General features: G+C 40.7%; 1 protein-coding gene across 1 annotated transcript; it reads right to left on the bottom strand.

Annotated features, from left to right (window-relative positions):
• Nucleotides 1-216: 216 nt before the first annotated feature.
• On the bottom strand, nt 217-16,692 carry rcc2 (regulator of chromosome condensation 2). Its single transcript, XM_041799314.1, has 13 exons — nt 16,566-16,692; nt 14,784-15,002; nt 13,868-13,961; nt 8,888-9,031; nt 7,282-7,413; nt 7,114-7,202; nt 6,920-7,034; nt 5,500-5,666; nt 5,228-5,408; nt 5,045-5,150; nt 4,307-4,379; nt 4,141-4,218; nt 217-1,288 (listed from the first exon to the last, which is right to left on the bottom strand). The coding sequence occupies exons 2-13, from the start codon at nt 14,982-14,984 to the stop codon at nt 1,184-1,186; spliced, it is 1,485 nt and encodes a 494-aa protein (XP_041655248.1). The 5' UTR covers nt 14,985-15,002; nt 16,566-16,692; the 3' UTR covers nt 217-1,183.
• Between the last annotated feature and the right edge of the window lie 1,137 nt (nt 16,693-17,829).

The following is a 17,829-nucleotide window of genomic DNA, read 5'->3' on the forward strand; positions in this document are numbered from 1 at the left end:
CAACATTTGACCCCCAGTGTCAGTCAAGAAAAAGCTGGCCCTTGTTAAAATGGAGTTGCTCTACAGGAAGTTGCCTTTCTGTTGCTGTACCTTCATGATTTGTGTTGCTTCCTCGTAACAGACCATCGTTATTTTTGGTTAATCGTCTGTGCATCCTCTCCACCATATCATGTGTTTAAATAAAACCAACAGGTAAAGTGACAACACAAAGAGAAATGAAGTCATGTGAACTTTATTTATCCATTTCAATGAAAAAACAATAACCCAGAGAATTTCACCATAAAAAAGAACAAGTAAGAGGGAAACACATCTGCTGTTTCTTTAAAAAAAAAAAGGACATGCCTTCATTTTCAGCACAACGTGGTACAATGAAACATCTCTGCTCTGGATCGGAAAGTTCTGCTTCACCGCTTTGAGCGTTGGAATCGTTTCTTTAATCAAATTAAAAAAGACAAAGAGCGAGCAGACGCGGAGGTCTTGGAAGGACTGAGGTGTGCATCCTGGATGCAAACACATAAGAACAAAAGGAATGTAACATCGAGTGGAGTGCACTAACGCAGAACATCACGTTCCAAATCCTGATTGTAATCTGTGGCAGCTGCTCACACGCACACCTGCTCACACTGACGTATATACACTAACACAGAGGGATCAGCTGATCCTCCCAAACACGAACAAGACTTCCATATCCTGAACGAACACGTAGAAAAAGGCACAGGTATGGAGTATTGGTCTTTGAAAAGCCCTCAGTGGGAAAACACCGAGGGTCCTGATGTAGCACCCGTAAATGTGACAGACATTTTATCATTTCAAATACTGCAACACAGACGACAGAACGAGAGACATGAACACATGAACGTTTGGCTGTATCACAAAATAGAAAAAGGGTTTTTGGGAAGCACGTCTGGCTGGATGTGAAGAGCTTTGGAGCAAACTGTTGCAGGTTCACTCGAGGTTCGGATGTGAGGAAAAGTTGATCGTCTGGAGCCGGATCATCGTCTCCAGTCCCGTTTTTCTGATTTCAGAGTCCAAATTAATGAATGCTGGTAGTTGAGATGTGTGGAAATCCTGCCATCCTCCTCCTCGCTGGTGGCAGAGACCGAACAGGCCCTGTTGTTCCTGACGAGCAGCGCCGGTCTCTGCTCCAGAGAAAGAGGCTCAGGCACCGCTGAACGAGGACCGATCAGATTGTTCTGGGGTTGTACTCGGGCAGCTTTTTCAGCTTCTCCTTTTCCTGCTCAGTTTCCTGTCTGGCGATGACCAGAGAGTGAGAGTATCCCATCACAACCTGCAGGAACACAAACACCAGGGTCAGAAATGCAGATCTTTTCATACCGTGACGTGAAGGTCCGGTAGTCTGTTTAGCCCAGCGACGTTTAAAGCCATCATGTTGATACTCCTGCTTCACTATGAACATCATAGAAGCGTAAAAACAGGACACAGTGATCTCCTCTGTGCCATCTTCAGGGTTATTAACAGAGGCATAAAAGATGTGAAAGAGATCTGCAGAGGAAGGCTGCAGCAAAGTTAAAGACGCTCCTGTTCAGTGTTGTGTACGAGTCTGTTTGTCTCATGTTCTTTCATAGTTTGTTTTTAAATGTTTCTAGAGTTTAGATGTCTATATCAACTGTTTCATCAGAGTATTTCCAAGTGCTGTTAAACAGAGGCATGGATTTTTACCACAGCTTTTCCAAACCTCTTAGTTTTATTGTGGATGCTAACATTATTTTACTTTGCACACAGAAACAAAATGATTTCACAAAAACTCCCAGGGTCTACAGCAGTGTTACTCAAACCTGCTCAACCAAAGAGCCAAATTGTTGAAAAATACATTTGCAAGAGCCACAATCTAAGAGGTGAAAAGTAGAAATTAAAATAAGTTTAAGGTGGCAACAATGGTCAAAAAGCAGCAAACACTGGGAGAAAAGTGTCAAAAATGTGTGGGAAGTGACCAAATAATGACTAAAAAGTGTCAAAAATGTTGCAAAAAATGAGGGAAAAGTGACTTAAATGGGCAAAAAGTGGCATTTCATTGCAAAGGCAGCTTAAATGGTTGAGAAGTGGCAAAAAATTGCAAAAAGTAATATAAAAGTGTCAAAAAAGGGAGAAAAGTGACAAAAAGAAGTGGCAAAAATGAGCCTAAAGTGGCAAACACTGGGAGAAAAGTGGTAGAAAAAGGCCAGAAAGTGGCAAAAACGTGGAGAAAACATGAGTGAAAAGTGACTCAAATGGGCAAAAATCAGAATAAAGGTGGTAAAAATGGGTTAAAAGCATGAAAGGAGTGGCAAAATGGGAAATTAGTGGTATTTAATTGCAAAAGGCAGCTTATATGGGAGAAAAGTGGCAAAATAAAGGGTTAAAAAAATCGCTGGATAGAAAAGCTGGATCAAAGTGTCAAAATGGGCTAAAACAGTAAAAATGGAATTGAAGTAGCAAAAAAATGCAAATAAGGGTGATGGAAATATGCAGACAAAATTAGAGGTTGACAATTAAAACCTACTGTATAAGTGTGGGAAACAAACTGATTGATGACTTGCAATGGAAAATTTCTGAGGTATAATTTTCCTTTTAAGATTTTCTGGGGGAATAATATTTAAAATTAAGACATAAAAGAGCCACAAATCATAACAAAAGAGCCACACGTTGAGTATCACTGATCTAAACGATGATCCTCCTTTAGAACTGACCTTTCTGTTGAGTCTTAACAGAAACCACTGCTGTGCAAAAATGTGCTGCAAGTTTGCAAAACTCAAAGCTGTAAAATCAAGTTAATCTGAGGGTTATCTTCAGTCTGGAAACTCCAGTAAGGGTTTGAGCTGACACTGGAGAAAGCATCATGGCAGAAACCCCAAAAATCACTTTAGACAGGAGGAAAAGAATTGTTGATGCTTACAAAGCAGGAGAAGGATCTACAAAGTTATCACAGCATTTCCAAGAGTCAAGAACTGGAGAGAGAAGGATCATTAAGAAATTCAAAGAAAGCCACACAGTCCAGAACAAGCCTGGCAGAGGAAGAGAAAGATTTCAAAGACTCTGGAAAGAAAACTAGTGAATGATGTGTCTAAAGACCCCAGAACAACTGACAAGATTCCAGAGAAGGACTTAGCCAAGTCAGGAATTGTAGTCTCAAAGAAGACCATGGACTAGAATGGACCAAGAAGAAGTCCACGTCTGCAGAAGACACCTTCAAGCCAGACTGAAGTCTGCTAAGGACAACCTGGAGAAAGATTATGAATACTGGAAGCATGTCCTTTGGTCAGATTAAACTAAACTAGGGCTCTTTGGACACAGAGACACTGGTGATGTTTGTAGAAAGAAGGGAGAGGCGTATCACCCAGAGACCACCGACCCCACAGAGAAACACGGCGGAGGGGATCCTTCAGCGAGTCTGGAACTGTGAATCTGGTAAAGGTGGCTTGTCTGGATTGCTCCTTTGTCTTCCAACAACCAAAAACATCCATGGCTTGAAATTCTGTGGGGTGAACTGAAGACCGAGGTCCATGCCAAAAGACCATCAAATCTGGAGGAGCTTAAAGGATCGGCCAAAGAAGAAGGGGATTCTGGGATTCCTCAGGAGACGAGTCTGAGACTAAAACTAAAACAAACGACTGCAGGTTGTTATCCAGCAACAAGGAGACATGGCTGACTGTTAGCATGAAGGGGATCATCATTTAGACCCTGGGAGTTTTTGTGAAATAATTTTGTTTCTGTCTGCAAAGTAAAATAATGTTAGCATCAACAATAAAACTAGGATGTTCGGAAAAGCTGTGGTAAAAATCCTTTCTGTGTTTAACAGCACTTTGGAAGTACTTAAAAAAAATGAACTTTTCATAGGGAGGCTATTAGTTTCACCCTCATCTATAGATGAAAGAAGCACAGATGGAGATGTGTAGTATCTCATGTTTGAGTATTGATCTCACAAGGCACAAAAACGGTAAAGCTTCAGCACTGCTGCAGAAATACAGCGAGAAAACACCTTTTGACCATGTTGTACGAGCATGATTATGTCTTTTACACAAAAGCCTATAACCTGAAACATTCAATAGAAATGTAATAAATTATTCAAAAGCTCCTGGATTGAGATAACAGAGTTCTCAGGCGATGAACTAACAGATGAACAGGCTCAGGGTTGTTCTCTACCTGCTCCATGTAGATCCCATCCAAGGTCTTGACCTCCTGAGCGGTGGTTGAGGATTTGGGTTTGTTGTCTCCGTATCCCTGAAAGACGAATGATGAGACATGATCAGTGCTTAGTCGCCTCCTTTTTACAACCCTTTCTGTTAATGAAACGGGCATCAGGCCTCACCAGCTCTCCAAATGTTGGCGAGGGTCCCCAGCTGATCGTGCTCTCATCTGCAGCGATAATGATGCTGCTCTTCCTGTTAAGATAAAACAACAGTCAGTGATTACACACAAGAGAAAAACCTCTTACATGTGAGTATAGAGGTAGAGAGGCTGGAGGAGTAAGAACATATAGTCTCTAGCTAGGCCTTTAAGGAGCCTCTACTAATCATAAAATCCTCCTCTTAGACCTCTTTCAGACTGGGTGTACGTTTGCAGGTTAACGCTTTCAAACCAAGCATGCATTCGCTGCGTGTTTACTGTCTCACTGCTGTTAAAACCTCATCTGTCTTCCATAATTAACCTCAATAAATCTCCCTACAAGTGCCTTGATTCATTACATACCTGAGCTGGGAAAATTTAAAAGCACCCAGTCATCAGGCCATCAGTTTGTGGCCTTCATCAGGGTCAAGAAACACATTGCTAATATATTCTACCACTGTGGACAGACACCTGCTAATAAAGGTAATAATGGCTCTCTTTTTATTATTTTCCTGTCTATTTTGGCTGAGAGATGCATGCAGCTTGCAGAAAAAAACATGCAAACATTCTATTCTCTAAATTTTCCATGCATGAGACGTGCTGCTCATGCAGCTAACTGGCATGCAGAAGTGAAACTCAAGCTCTGACAGTGCTGAGAGACAGCTGCCACACATCCAGTCAGACATACTGTCAGCAAGAGGAACAACTTCTCATCACTCACCCGCAGGCCAGACTGCGGATCTTCCAGCCACACAGATCCTGAACAGATTTTGGGTACATGGTCGACTCTCTGGAAGTGTTTGTCACCCCCCAGAAGAAGAGCCCGCCTGCAAAAACACCACTGATCAGACATCTACAGGTACAGAAGTCTATCAGAGTCGGCTATACTGTACTCTCGTCTTACCCATCTCACTGACGGCGAATGAACACTGGTATCCTGTAAAGATCTGACTCGCTCCACGCCCGGGGAAGTCGAACAGTTTGACGAGTCGAGGAACCATCTCGTCCTTCTGCTCTGTGTGCCCGAGACGTCCGTACCCCCCAAAACCCCAACTGAACACTCGCTTCTGAGAGTCCAGGACGAGCTGCAAACACAAACAAAATTATCTGTCAGCTCAGACATAGCAGGACCTTCAGAAAACTGATACGTAATATAGTCTGGGTGTTCTTTCTCACCGTGTGGTTGGCTCCACAGGACACATCTCGGACCACCACGTTGGGCACGGGGGTGATCTGTCCGTCCTTGGACTTCTCGATGAAGATGGCGACACGGCGAGGAATGAGCTCACAGTCAAACTCGATACGCTGAGCTCGAGCAATGAACTTCCCGTCACTGTTGTGACCTGAAGGGAGGAAAAAGAGGCACGTTTCAGAATCATAAAACATTAATCCAAGTATTCTTTAAGTGTGTGGTGTCCATTAAAGCTGAATGATTTTGGAAAATAATCCAATTATGATTTTTTTGCCCCAATATTGCATTTGCGATTATTCCTTAACTTTTTTTTATTCCTAAACAAGGGCTGAACAATTCTTTGAAAGTGTCTAATTCTGATGATTCTGACTTGTATTGCAAATTGGATATGAATTATTGCATAAAAGGGTTTTTGTCATTCTTACATAATAAGAAAAAGTACAACAATTAAGAAGGTAGGATTTTTTGTAGACTATTCTAAAAAAATGCACTTGAATGATTGCATGATATGTTGTGCATAACATTTCTGCCGCAAACAAGTTTTAAACCATTATTTTGACACACATTTCGGGTCAAAGAAATATTGCACCTTTTGTGATATGAAAATTGCAGCAGGCCAAATTGCAGTTTAATCTAATTTTCTATTGATTGCCCAGCCCTAATGTCCACACAGTGATTTTACTGCTCCATACCACAGGAGCCTCCCCAACCTTAAACTGTCAATATTAAGCACATTTAATATTTATGATTCTTGGTCAGATTTCCTCTGACAGAACACCCACAACCACCAAAGCGCCAGAGCGTACGTACCAACTGTTTAGGAAGCATCACAAACAGATGTTGTGTTCTTCCTGGCGCACAAACATTTATCATAAACCTTTATCTCAGCTGGTACTTCTCATATTATTTTCTGTTTTCTGATATTTGCTGCAACTCTAACTCACACCAGGACAGCCAGCTGAGCAGAAAGATTAAAACAAAACCTCTATCAAATACAAATCAGTGTTTGAAAACAAAAAATGTTGGGGGATGGGGGATCACTTTGTCCCCCTTTAAGTCCATGTAAACATGCTAGCTGTTTCTCTAATAGTTTTGTTTCAGGGGCTGAGGGTCAAGCTGCTGCTATCTTACCCTCAGTTTTGATTTCATAATTCAAGATCAGGACATATTCTTGAATAAATCCTCAATCCGGTAAAATGGCACAGTGAAATACATCACAGGACTTTAAATATCTATAAAGTTGCCTGCTGGAATTGTTCTGGTGTAAGCTATTAAAGGGTCTGAGAAGAAGAAAAGAGCTGAATCCTTCACAGACTAACTAAATGTGATATGATTCTAAAATTCTGAGTCTGGTGTAACCTTGCTGATAATGGAATTAAAAAACAAAGCATGTGGTTATCTTACCCAGCTGTCCGTACTCAGGGCAGCCGAAGGAGTAAAGGTTTCCTTTACAGTCCACCACCATGCTGAACTCGGCGCCACACGCCACCTTCACCAGAGGCTGACCGTTGTACAGGATCTACAGGAAAGAGGAACATGTTTAGGACGGTTGTTACTGTGTGTATCTGAATGCCATCAATGTATCTGAGAAGGTTTACCGCTGCAGGGCTGAGGACGGCATCGGTCTGGTTTCCCTGTCCGAGCTGGCCCATTTTGTTCTCGCCAAAGGAGTACACGGTACCATGCTCTGAGGAGGAATGGTGACATTAATAATCACAACATGAACAGACGTAGTTATGATATCCTCCATCAGGTCCTCGGCCTACCTGTGAGTGCCAGGGTGTGATTGCGTCCACAGGCCGCAGCAACGATCACGTGATCTGCTAACGCCTCGATGAGCTTTGGAGCCTCCAGTCGTTTGGTGTCTCCATGACCCAGCTGCCCTTTGTCGTTACGACCTGAAGACAATGGAAACAAGAACTTTAAAGATGGATAGCTACAGACATGTTTGGACTTAAAATGATGTGAAAAAACCTGCATATAACTTTAGTTACTCACAGCAAGCACTCAGAGCTCTTAAACCCTGTAAATCTTCAACCACGGGGTCTCAAGCATGTCCATTAGGTTTTTAGTAACTCTAAACCTAAACATGCCATTACATCAGATTCTTCACACTTCGCCTCAATCAAACGCACACTTATGTCCCATCCTCTCCAATATAAAATCATAGCATAGGCCAATTAGTTGCCTATTAAAAGGTGAAACTCCTATTACGTTTGTTTACCTCTGAAGCAAAATAACTACAGTTAAGTAGCAGAAACCTCTGAGACTGTTTCTAGCTTGGAGCTTGGAAAGTCTGGACAACAAAGATGGCCATGCCAACCAACAGTAGAGATCGCATGCTGGCTACAGGCATAGGCCTCTGTGTTGGATTTAGGGCTACAGACCTACAGCGTATGCTCATCTTAGCTTCAATGCAGAGGCATATATCAGGCTTTAGGCATGATAATTCATTTGGGGCACCATTACAAGGGCGTGGCCAAAAAGATGAATATAATCAGACATTATTTTTTCCTTTGCTTTAATTCAAGAATTAAAACTTTAAGATATTCTAGAGTATAAAGGCCTAAGCTCATGAAAATCAAAATCTACTATCTCAATCGACCATCTCCTTTTGCACAAATTCCTGCACCAATGTGAGGCGTTTAGGAGCCGATCAGTCCATGGTCCTGCTGCAGTGTCATGAAGCCCAGGTTGCTCTGATAGTAGCCTTCAGCTCGTCTGGATTATTGAGTCTAGGGCCTCATCCTCCTCTTAATAGCTCAGAGATTCTCTACAGGGTTCAGGTCACAGTATTTCTGGCTTCACTGTGGGCAAGTGAAAAGGAAATCAGTATCTCCTAAAGCTTCTCAGAGCATAAAAGGTTCAACAATCCAGTTCTTTTCCTCCTCAGCTCTGGTGAAACGATGACGTCTGTGGATCAGGAAGGCTCCACACTAAGAACACCACACTTGTAGTCAAGCCTGTCTGTGTGGTGGCTCTTGATCCACTGACTCCGGTCTCAGTCCGGTCCTTCTGAAGCTCCCCAAAGTTCTTAAATCTGCTTTTTTTTGACAATCCTCTGAAGGCTGAGCTCCCCCCTGTTGCTTTTGCTACCACACTTTTCCCCTCAGCTCCTAAGGACGGCCTGCCCTTTCAGCAGTGACCTTCTGTGGCTTATCGGTGTCTGTGATTCTTCTCTGGATATTTGTAAAGTCAGCATTCTTCCTAGTGATTGTGGTTGTGTGTACTGAACCAGAGTAGCAGAATAATGGCTCTGGAAACCTTTGCATTTTTTTTATTTAATTAGCTGGTGCACAATGTGATCTGAGAAGCTTTCAGCCACTTTCATTTCTTAAAAGTTGGAGACCCCTGCTAGGGAACTTCACTCACCCCAACTCCACAGCTTGCCGTCGGTGGTCATGAGCAGACTGTGAGCAGCGCAGGAACCGGACACCACACAGCTAACCTGGACATCGTTGAGACAGCCGTAACGGTGAGGACCCCACAGGTTCTGACCCAGGTTACGGAAAGCAGCTAGAAACAAAAGCACATCAACATTAGCACACGACATCTTCACTTTGGATGCATCTCATCAACAAAAGAACTTTCTGAATACCAGCCATAGAGTCTTAAATGTACTGCACTGAATAAATCTTTCACCTTAGTTTGTCTTATTTTGGTGTGGGTGTTGCAGCCTTAAATTAACGATGACTCCCTGTAGTGTATGAGGACTGTCCCACATAATTTCCTTCTGCCCTAAAAACCCACTAGAGCACAAAATATTTTTCGGCTGAAAATAGTCCAGCGAATGCTCAACTTCCTCCTGTTTGAATAACCTTTGATAAGAACTACAAAGAGCTTCTGTTGTGAGGGATAAGGAGAGCCTGTTTTCACATGCATCTCTTAAAATATCAACCAAATACATAAGCAGGACTCAGAGGGTTTACAGCTCAGATAGCAGTTGACTAAAATAGCCCTGCATTTTAACCATTTCAGCCCCGGTTTCTTTAACATAGATGAAAACGAGTGAACCAGCCAGTTAACCAGAGCTGAGAGCACTGAAAGGCTTTATTACTGATATTAAACAGTAGCAGCTTGCTGGAGAGAGCTAAAGAAGTTTGCTTTAACTGAAAAACAACCATGCTTTAACTATTAATGACTGTAAATAAATTATGTCACAAAACAGCAACCATTTTCTGAATATAGCTTCTTAGAAGTCACGTGATACCGATGACAATGGATGGGGGAAGAAAATGAAGAATAGCAGTTAGGAATAATTGGGAATGAAGGACTGAAGGTAAGAAGAGGACACCAAAGCTCTTGGTTGATGCGTGCGCTGCACTTATATAAATAAATGTCTCCATACATTAGCTATGATCCATGCACTTTACAAAAGGAGTGATTTTTTTCTCCCATGGGTTCGCCCTGTGTGGCGAGGAGGCAATCAGCTTCACAAATAACTTATTAGTCCTGCAGACCTCCTACGACACAGCTGGCTAGAGGAAGGGACATAAGAGTCTAGAAGAGTTTTGCACTGGGCTGAGAGGCTAGCTGCATCTCTAAAACAGCTTTTGTCATTACATTTAATGGAAACACTGATGTACTGTTAAGCAGAAAACCTTGTGGAGTTAGCCACTGTAATGAAGTGGCTGTTTTATACGTACAACAGGAGCTGGTTCCTGTTTGAGATCCAGTCTTCCATTCTTTGTCATTATTTAAAACCTATCTAAAGGGCCACTCTGGTACCAAATGAAGAGCTCATTTTGGGTGTTTTCTATTATACAAAAGCAATGAATAACTCTATATCATCACAATAGTAGATTAAATTAGGGCTGCTCAATTTTGAATAAAAAGATCTAATTATGGTGATTTTGAATCATAAAGGAAATTGGATATGAATTATTGTCTTAAAGGGAGTGATTTTTAAGTCATTCATAAGAAAAAAGTACAAAAATGAAGACCGTTGACTTTTTTTTTGTAGACTATTCCAAAAAAATGGCACTTGAATAACTGCATGGTTTGCAATGCATAACGTCTCTGCAGCAAAAAAAAATTTAAGCTGGTATGTTAGTGCAAATTTCAGGTTAAGGAATTATTGCACCTTCTGAGATTTAATCTAATTTTCAATTAATAGCCCAGCCCTAGAATGCACTCACTTTACATCTGCCTCGCTTTCCTGATCGTCTGCTTCTAGAGTCATGCCAGTGTATCTGTGACAGAAAGAGCTTCACCTGTACTTTGAACGTGCAGATGAAACACAAACTCTGCATGCATAGTGCTTATTTCTCTGACTACTGATGGTGATGTTAGGGTGGTCTCACATGAGAGACCCAGGCTTAGATCAGAGTACACTGGACCCTAAAGACCTGTTCCATTTGATCAGTGAGAACTAAGGCCAACTATACTTGGGCACCTGGTCTGAGTCTGCTTTAAGAGGTGGTTTCGGCATGATTCAGCAGGGATGCACAGTATTGTCTGTATCAAAACGTGAATTATCTGTATCCGCAACAGTGTTAATTTGGCAGCCATTTTTAATTTTAGTCTTAGTTTTAGTCTTTAAATGAAATGTCTTTAAGTTTTAGTCACATCTTAGTCATTTTGACCCTTTCTAGTTTTATACAAACGAAAGCTCAGACATTTTAGTCTAGTTTTAGTCCATAACAGTCCTCACATTTTAGTCCTGACTTAGTCCAAGTATTAATTTTCTTGTCTAAATCTGGTACCAAGTCATGCTACTGTGTTCTCTGCACCCTGCTAAACCTGAGGCTCCTGCTTTCTACAGCTGAGAGGCAGAACACATATAGATGCATTGTTTTTTGACAGATTTACCCACAATAGAGAAATATCACAGATTTTGAATGTCTGAAAACGAAAACTAAATTACATTTTAGTCATCTTGATGAAAATTAAACTTACTTTTAGTCAGTGTTAGTCATCACGGATCTATTTTTGTTGGTCTTGGTCTAGTTTTTCTCATGGAAAAAAAAAGGCTGTCGACAAACATTTTTAGTCGACGAAATTAACACTGAATCCCGCAGATATGGATTTTTTTTTTTTTTAAGATTTATTGTGGGGCTTATTGCCTTTATTATAGAGAGATAGGACGGAGTATTGAGCTGGAAACAGGGATGAGAGAATGACGTGGTGAAAGAGCCACAGGCTGGACCTGAACCCAGACTGTCCGCTAACATGGCTGTGCCTAATTACCAGGCCATCTGCACCCCTATGGGGAACATTTCTAATGATATTTAGGCTATAGAAATCTGCATATATCAGCTGCAACTATCAGCACTATGAACAGTTAAGTTAGTGGAGTTTTAAGCTGAACCAAAAGACCTATTTAAGCAGCTGTGTTTTTCTTTATTCGTCATCATTCCCTACATTCTGGAGAGTCTTCTAAGGTCCAAAATTTACTTATTTGTTAATTCCTCAAACATTAAATCATCTGTGTTTAAGGACTGAAGTTTAAGCTCTTAACAACTTTTAAATATCAGTGCCGGGTACAATTATTTTGTAAATATTGGCACGTTGGATATTGGCCAGTATTGGTCATGGATTGCAGGAGACCACCTGTACCCAAGTAGAGGTTACTCGTCAGCGAGTACAGCAGTAAAGGCAATCTTAAACGTCTCTTATCTCTTCAAGAACTGTCATATCCACACAAAATGGGCGGATTTAACCCTCCAAGCAGCACTGTGGATGTTGAAGTAGGAAATGGGTCATTAATGGAGTCTTGAAAATAATAAAAAGAACAATCGTAGACCGCAGGATGGACTCCATTGCCCACATGGGGCGGGATCAAATGTCCTGAGTGGTTGCCATGAGTGTCTCTTCTTCTGAGTGGATTTTCCTCTAACCACATGCATAACACCACCTACTGTATTGGACTGTGTCCATATGCAAGTGTGCTTGGGATGGAGGGATTGTACTAGTGTGAGAGATCAAGGGCTGTCAATCGCGTACGGGCTTGGGACGGTACAAGTCCAACCAATTTTGTGGGGACAGGACACTTTAAAAAAAAATGCTGCTTCACTTCCCAAAAACCTAAAAACTAGCCTCATTTTTTAGATACAAGAACACAGCATAAGAATTATCTGATGCATTTTTGATGTCCTGGTCGACGCAGCATCTCGCCCATCTAAAGATGCTCTTTGTCTATGCAGCTGCTCCTCCTGACACCCCCTCCCTCACCCCCCATCCCTCCGATCTCAACAAAGCAGATTTATCAGAGTGTACCAGAAGAGTGAGGAGGGAGTGAGCGGTGCACAGACCGCCGCAGGCATCAGCGGGCTGCTGCTGCTGGGGGGGGTCTGCTCACAACATGCATACATATGAATAGAAATTACTGTCAGGATAAATTAATGGGATCTCACTGGCTTTAACACATATGTGGTCTTTACATCCCAAACAAAGAGACAGCCACCATCAGGCCATCCTACATTTTCTGCTGCAGACACGCTAAAAAAACCTGATCAATCCTTATTGATCATGTCTGGATCTATAACCTCCTTCAGTAGGCTGTGAACCACAGAGGGAGGGGACCGAATCTATACATCTGATCAAAATTAATTTAGATTTATATAGAAAGAGCCAGGATTGAGATAATTAAGCTTAGCTCAGCAAAAACCCTGGAAACAAAGGGAGACGGCCAACTTGTTTTGTATGAAGTTCATTAGTCAGTAAACAGATCCAAAACCAACCTTTCAGTGTGCTGTATGTTGGTTTTAGAAGTCATATTTTTAGGTAAACACAAATTTAAACATATCAATACCAGGTTTTCAAAGATCCTTCTCTGTAAATGCATCTTTTAAGCATGAAAATGTACCACAACTTTTTAAAAATGTGTTTTCACTCATTGGAAATGTGCATAGGGCAGAAAATGCAGGCTAACTCCTGCACAGTTTCATATTAATGATTTGATTTCTAGTATCGTGACAGCCCTATAAAAGGCTTCTTTTCATGCTTCATCCTCTATCCAGCGTCTCTGTGTAGCTGGAGGCTATCATGCAGGCTGACAGATAAAGTCGATGATCATTATCTCCAGTTTTTATCCAAAAATAACATCTCATTTCAATGACAACACCCATTTCACGAAGAAAATATTCCACATGTACCTCCTTTAAAACGTCATGCTGAAGCCTGACAGACGCATACATTTTTTTAGACTTTATCATAAAAATAATGTAATTTCAGTCACTAAGGACATTATAATGCTTCCTGCCCATGTCTTCATATAAAACGACTATAGAATAACTATTATGATGGTTAAATAGGAATAAAAAACACAACAATAGGGATGTATTTTGATACAAAAAGGATGGGAGATGAATATTTAACCTCATTAAGGGGATAAAGAGCCAGTTATCTTACCTTGTTGTTTGGGTACCTCCTTTCTTCCAATCAGATCCCAGTTGGTCGCTCCAAAGATGAGCAGCTGCCCTTTCACCTTTGGACACTCAAGTTTCTGTAAAAAAGAAACATTTTGGTAAATTGTATAAAAGTCACTTCATTCTTGCAAAAAAAGATTCTTTTTAAAATGTAAAAATACTGACACCTATTTTAAACCAGGGCAAAAATAATGAAGTCCTAAACATTACATGTTGGAAAATTTCTTGCTTTTTTGAAAGAAAATATTGCAAGAAAACTTCATGACGCTGTCCAACTAGGACAGTAAGTCTGCAATCTTTCAGTACAGAAACTTTGACAATGTATTTGTGCAGCCAGAGCTCTCTCTGTATGACTGAAGAGCTGTGGATTTTTAAAAGCTTAGGAGCTACTGATCATTAAAATCACAACTATCTTGCATGCATCTTTTTACGGGGAAACTAATTCAAATGTCTTAATTACCAGGCATTCAGACATTTATGATCATCAATGATATCTAAATCAATACACTGCAGGTATCTGTCCTTTTGCCATCTCTTTTTACAGACATATACATACTGCATCCACACAGAAAGTGAAAGTTTTCCTAAAGCTGGATAATTCCTTTTATCAGTAAAAGGTTAAACATGAAGAAAAGAATCCAAGCTGATAGGCAGACTGCCCTGCATGAAGAGAAAAATGAAAATTCCAACATAAACAAAGGAGCACACAGCTGATTTGCTGGCTGAAAGTCATTCTCATGAGGTATTAACTCTGCTTCCTGACTTCTTATTAATCCAAATCATGAGATTCATGTGAGAAGTCGTTTCTTTTTCTAATTATAAACCTATTGCCCTTGCAGAACTGGCCATAGGGATCGACACAAATCCAAAAACATCACACAACAGGGCAGTACACCTACTATTTTCTCCTTGACATCGTCTGCCACAGTGACCGGCTGGAGTCCGGACTTGGTAGCGGGTTTTCCTGGCTTCTTGTTGTTCTCCTGCTCAAAGTCAAACTCATCATCGCTGCTGAAGTCCCTCTCTTTCCTTTTGCCGCTGGTCCTCTTCCTCTTCATTCCGCCATTCCCTGAGATGTCTGTCACCTTCTTGCGTGGCATTTTTTCTTCAAACAGAAGCTGTTTCAAGGGAAAGAGGCAATGATCAGTGTGTAAATGGTGTAACGAGTTATACTGGTTGAATCTAATCATTGAATAAAGGCAGGTAAACATGACATGGCCCTGTGGCTCGCAAATTAAACAAGCAGGACAAGGACGACATATCATCAAATGAGACATTTATATATTACAAAGAGAACATATGGGAGATTTATAATGTGCAAAACAGCAAGACAGGGCTATCTTTAGCAATGTTCAAGGAATCATTCAAATTAGTGTGATGAAAAACTATGACAAAGAGCCAACAATAAACCGCTGAGGAAGTATCATTATACCATCAGGGGACACTTTAATTCTTCTATTTCTGTCCTGATATTTCTACAAAAGCCTAAAATTTCAGACTTAACTCTCTGTAAACTCTTGTGTCAAACCTCTGACTAAACCACAGCAATGTAGCTTTTCACTGGATGGCATTAAAATAAGTTTATTACACATTATTTAGCGGTCTTGGTTGCCTTTACCTTAAAGTTGCAAGCAGTAAAATTGTTTTTTCTTTCGACCATTTTAATACATTAGCTCCCTTAATTTCGGTCAAATGAAAATAGGGTTAAAACTCTCCACAGGATCCCAAATAAGCCCCAAACTAAACATGTACCGGCTTGGTGTAACGGTTTAAATTGTGACCGTATTAATTGGTGACTATCAGTCGAATGTGGTCATTGTAGCTACAACAGATGTTGGGATTTCGCTTACGAGAGCTCCTTTGTTTTGTTTTGTTGTATCTTCATGTAAAATAAAAATCAAACGTGCCCTTGCTGAATCTAAAAATATGTATTCGCGATGATTTTGAACGTTCTGATCATCTGCTTTAACAACCACAACCGCAAATACATTCTAAAGTCACCAGGTAACACGGTTACTCTTCAACCCAGAACACTGGTGTCCTCGAGAAAACATCATTATTTAGTTTTTTTCATTGAAGCCCTATCTGGTGATCATACTTCCATGTAGTACTATAAAAAAAGAAGCCGAACAAAGGGACATTCATTTAACTTCACCTTCTCAACACTATTTGTTACTCCAACAACCACAGGCGAGTTTGGCTGATTCAGTCACTAGTGAACACGGTTACTCTTTAAACCGAAACACCGGCGTCCGTGTAGCAGCTAGCCGTTAGCTTCATTAGGCTAAACAGCTAACCACTGTCGCTCTTTGTTCCCATAATGGTTTGGCAGCGAGCTAGCTGGCATGCTAACGCTGAGTACGGCAAGTCACACAGCTAGCTGCCACACAAACTTTTATAGTATTAAAACAATGGGCTAATTATCTTTAACCCAAGCTAAAATTAGCTCGTTAATTTTCGCCGACTGTTAAGATTGGTGAGGCTAACGTCTCCTCGCTACTGTAAGCTAACAGCGACTCTAAATAAAGACGCACCGACGTTACATGAAAAGATGCTACAACAAAAACTTTTCACTATTTTCTTCATTTGACACGTTTCACGTTAAGTGCCTATGTGGTTTCAGTCATTTCTAATAAAAGTGGCGCAGATAAATGGACAAATAAAAGAATAAATAAATGTACCGGTGATTTCCTGATTCAGCAGCTCGTCCCGTCTCTCTCTGGTTTGATTGATTTGAACAAAAGAAGCTGCAGTCTGCTTTCACACCACGTGGTTAACATTAACTATTCATACAGGAAACACAGCATTCACAGACATACAGCTGGACGCAGACATGACGCAGAAACGCCACCAGTTATTACATTTTGTTCCAGAAAACGAAGAACAGGCAATGAAAAGAAAACTGAGAAAAAAAGTTTAAAAGAAGCTGAAAAAAGTTGTGCAGATGAATAAAACGCTGACATTAAGATTTACCAAAACTAGGAATAAAGATGAAACATGCTCACAAACACTCTTGTTCAGTTTTTGACCCTTAAGCCTTGATACGCAGATTTAAGAGCAGAAGGATGGTAGGTTAGGGTTTGTCTACTAAAAGTGGGGTGTAGGGGGTTTGTAGCAAGGTCAAAATCTGTCCTGGACTTGCTGCACCCATCTGCCACTACAGCAGGTCAAAGAGGCAACAACACTCCACATGTAAACACATAATCCAGATGTTCATCGCCAGCAGACACCACTGAGAAACCACAAATGACATGGATTGCACTTTAACAATTTTGCACAAGATCTGCATTAAAATAGCGTTAGTAATACTGATGTTAATATATTTTTGAACTCAGAAATTCCGTTTCTGTATACACAGCAAGAAAAAAAACCTAAAAAATCAGGCTCTGCACTCAGTGACAGTGATAAAATGTCTCAATCTTATTACAAAGAGAGGGATGCATCAGAGGACATGCAGCAGAAGTCCTCTGTAGCCTCACCACGGATGGGGCAGTTCGTTCAGTGGCCACTAGAGGTGGTGTTTCTCTTCTATACACCTAGATATGATTAGGAGTGTTTTTAAAGACGAGGACAAATTCTTCAAACAATGTAAAGAATTTTAAAAGTCCTGCTGATTGTAAAAGCACATAGATCTACAGACAATTTAAATTGTCTCCTTATCCCTCACATTCTTATGCAGTACATTAAAGCAGTGGCTCTCAATGGGTCAATCCTCAGGACCCTTAACCATCTCCATAACCAGATATCAGGACCCAAATTTCTGAAAATGCTCAACAACTCAGATCGTACTATGTCCATTTTGAGGACATCCATAATTTTTATCATCATTATTTTGAGTTGATGGTCACATTTTTATAGATTGAGGTATCAAATTTGGCCAAAGTTATTATTTTTCTTCAAATTAAAAAAAATAACAACGTGTTGCCCATAGAACTCGATTGACAC

This window comes from Cheilinus undulatus, linkage group 11, assembly GCF_018320785.1.
Source record: "Cheilinus undulatus linkage group 11, ASM1832078v1, whole genome shotgun sequence".
Classification (NCBI taxonomy): Eukaryota; Metazoa; Chordata; class Actinopteri; order Labriformes; family Labridae; genus Cheilinus; species Cheilinus undulatus.

Excerpts from the sequence above, each read along its gene's own strand:
- rcc2 (XM_041799314.1), bottom strand. The coding sequence starts at position 14,984 with ATGCCACGCAAGAAGGTGACAGACATCTCAGGGAATGGCGGAATGAAG. Across the intron at positions 9,032-13,867 it reads GGAGGTACCCAAACAACAAG|CTGCTTTCCGTAACCTGGGT; the intron begins GTAAGATAACTG and ends TTTTGTTTCTAG. Across the intron at positions 7,035-7,113 it reads CCGTCCTCAGCCCTGCAGCG|ATCCTGTACAACGGTCAGCC; the intron begins GTAAACCTTCTC and ends TCTTTCCTGTAG.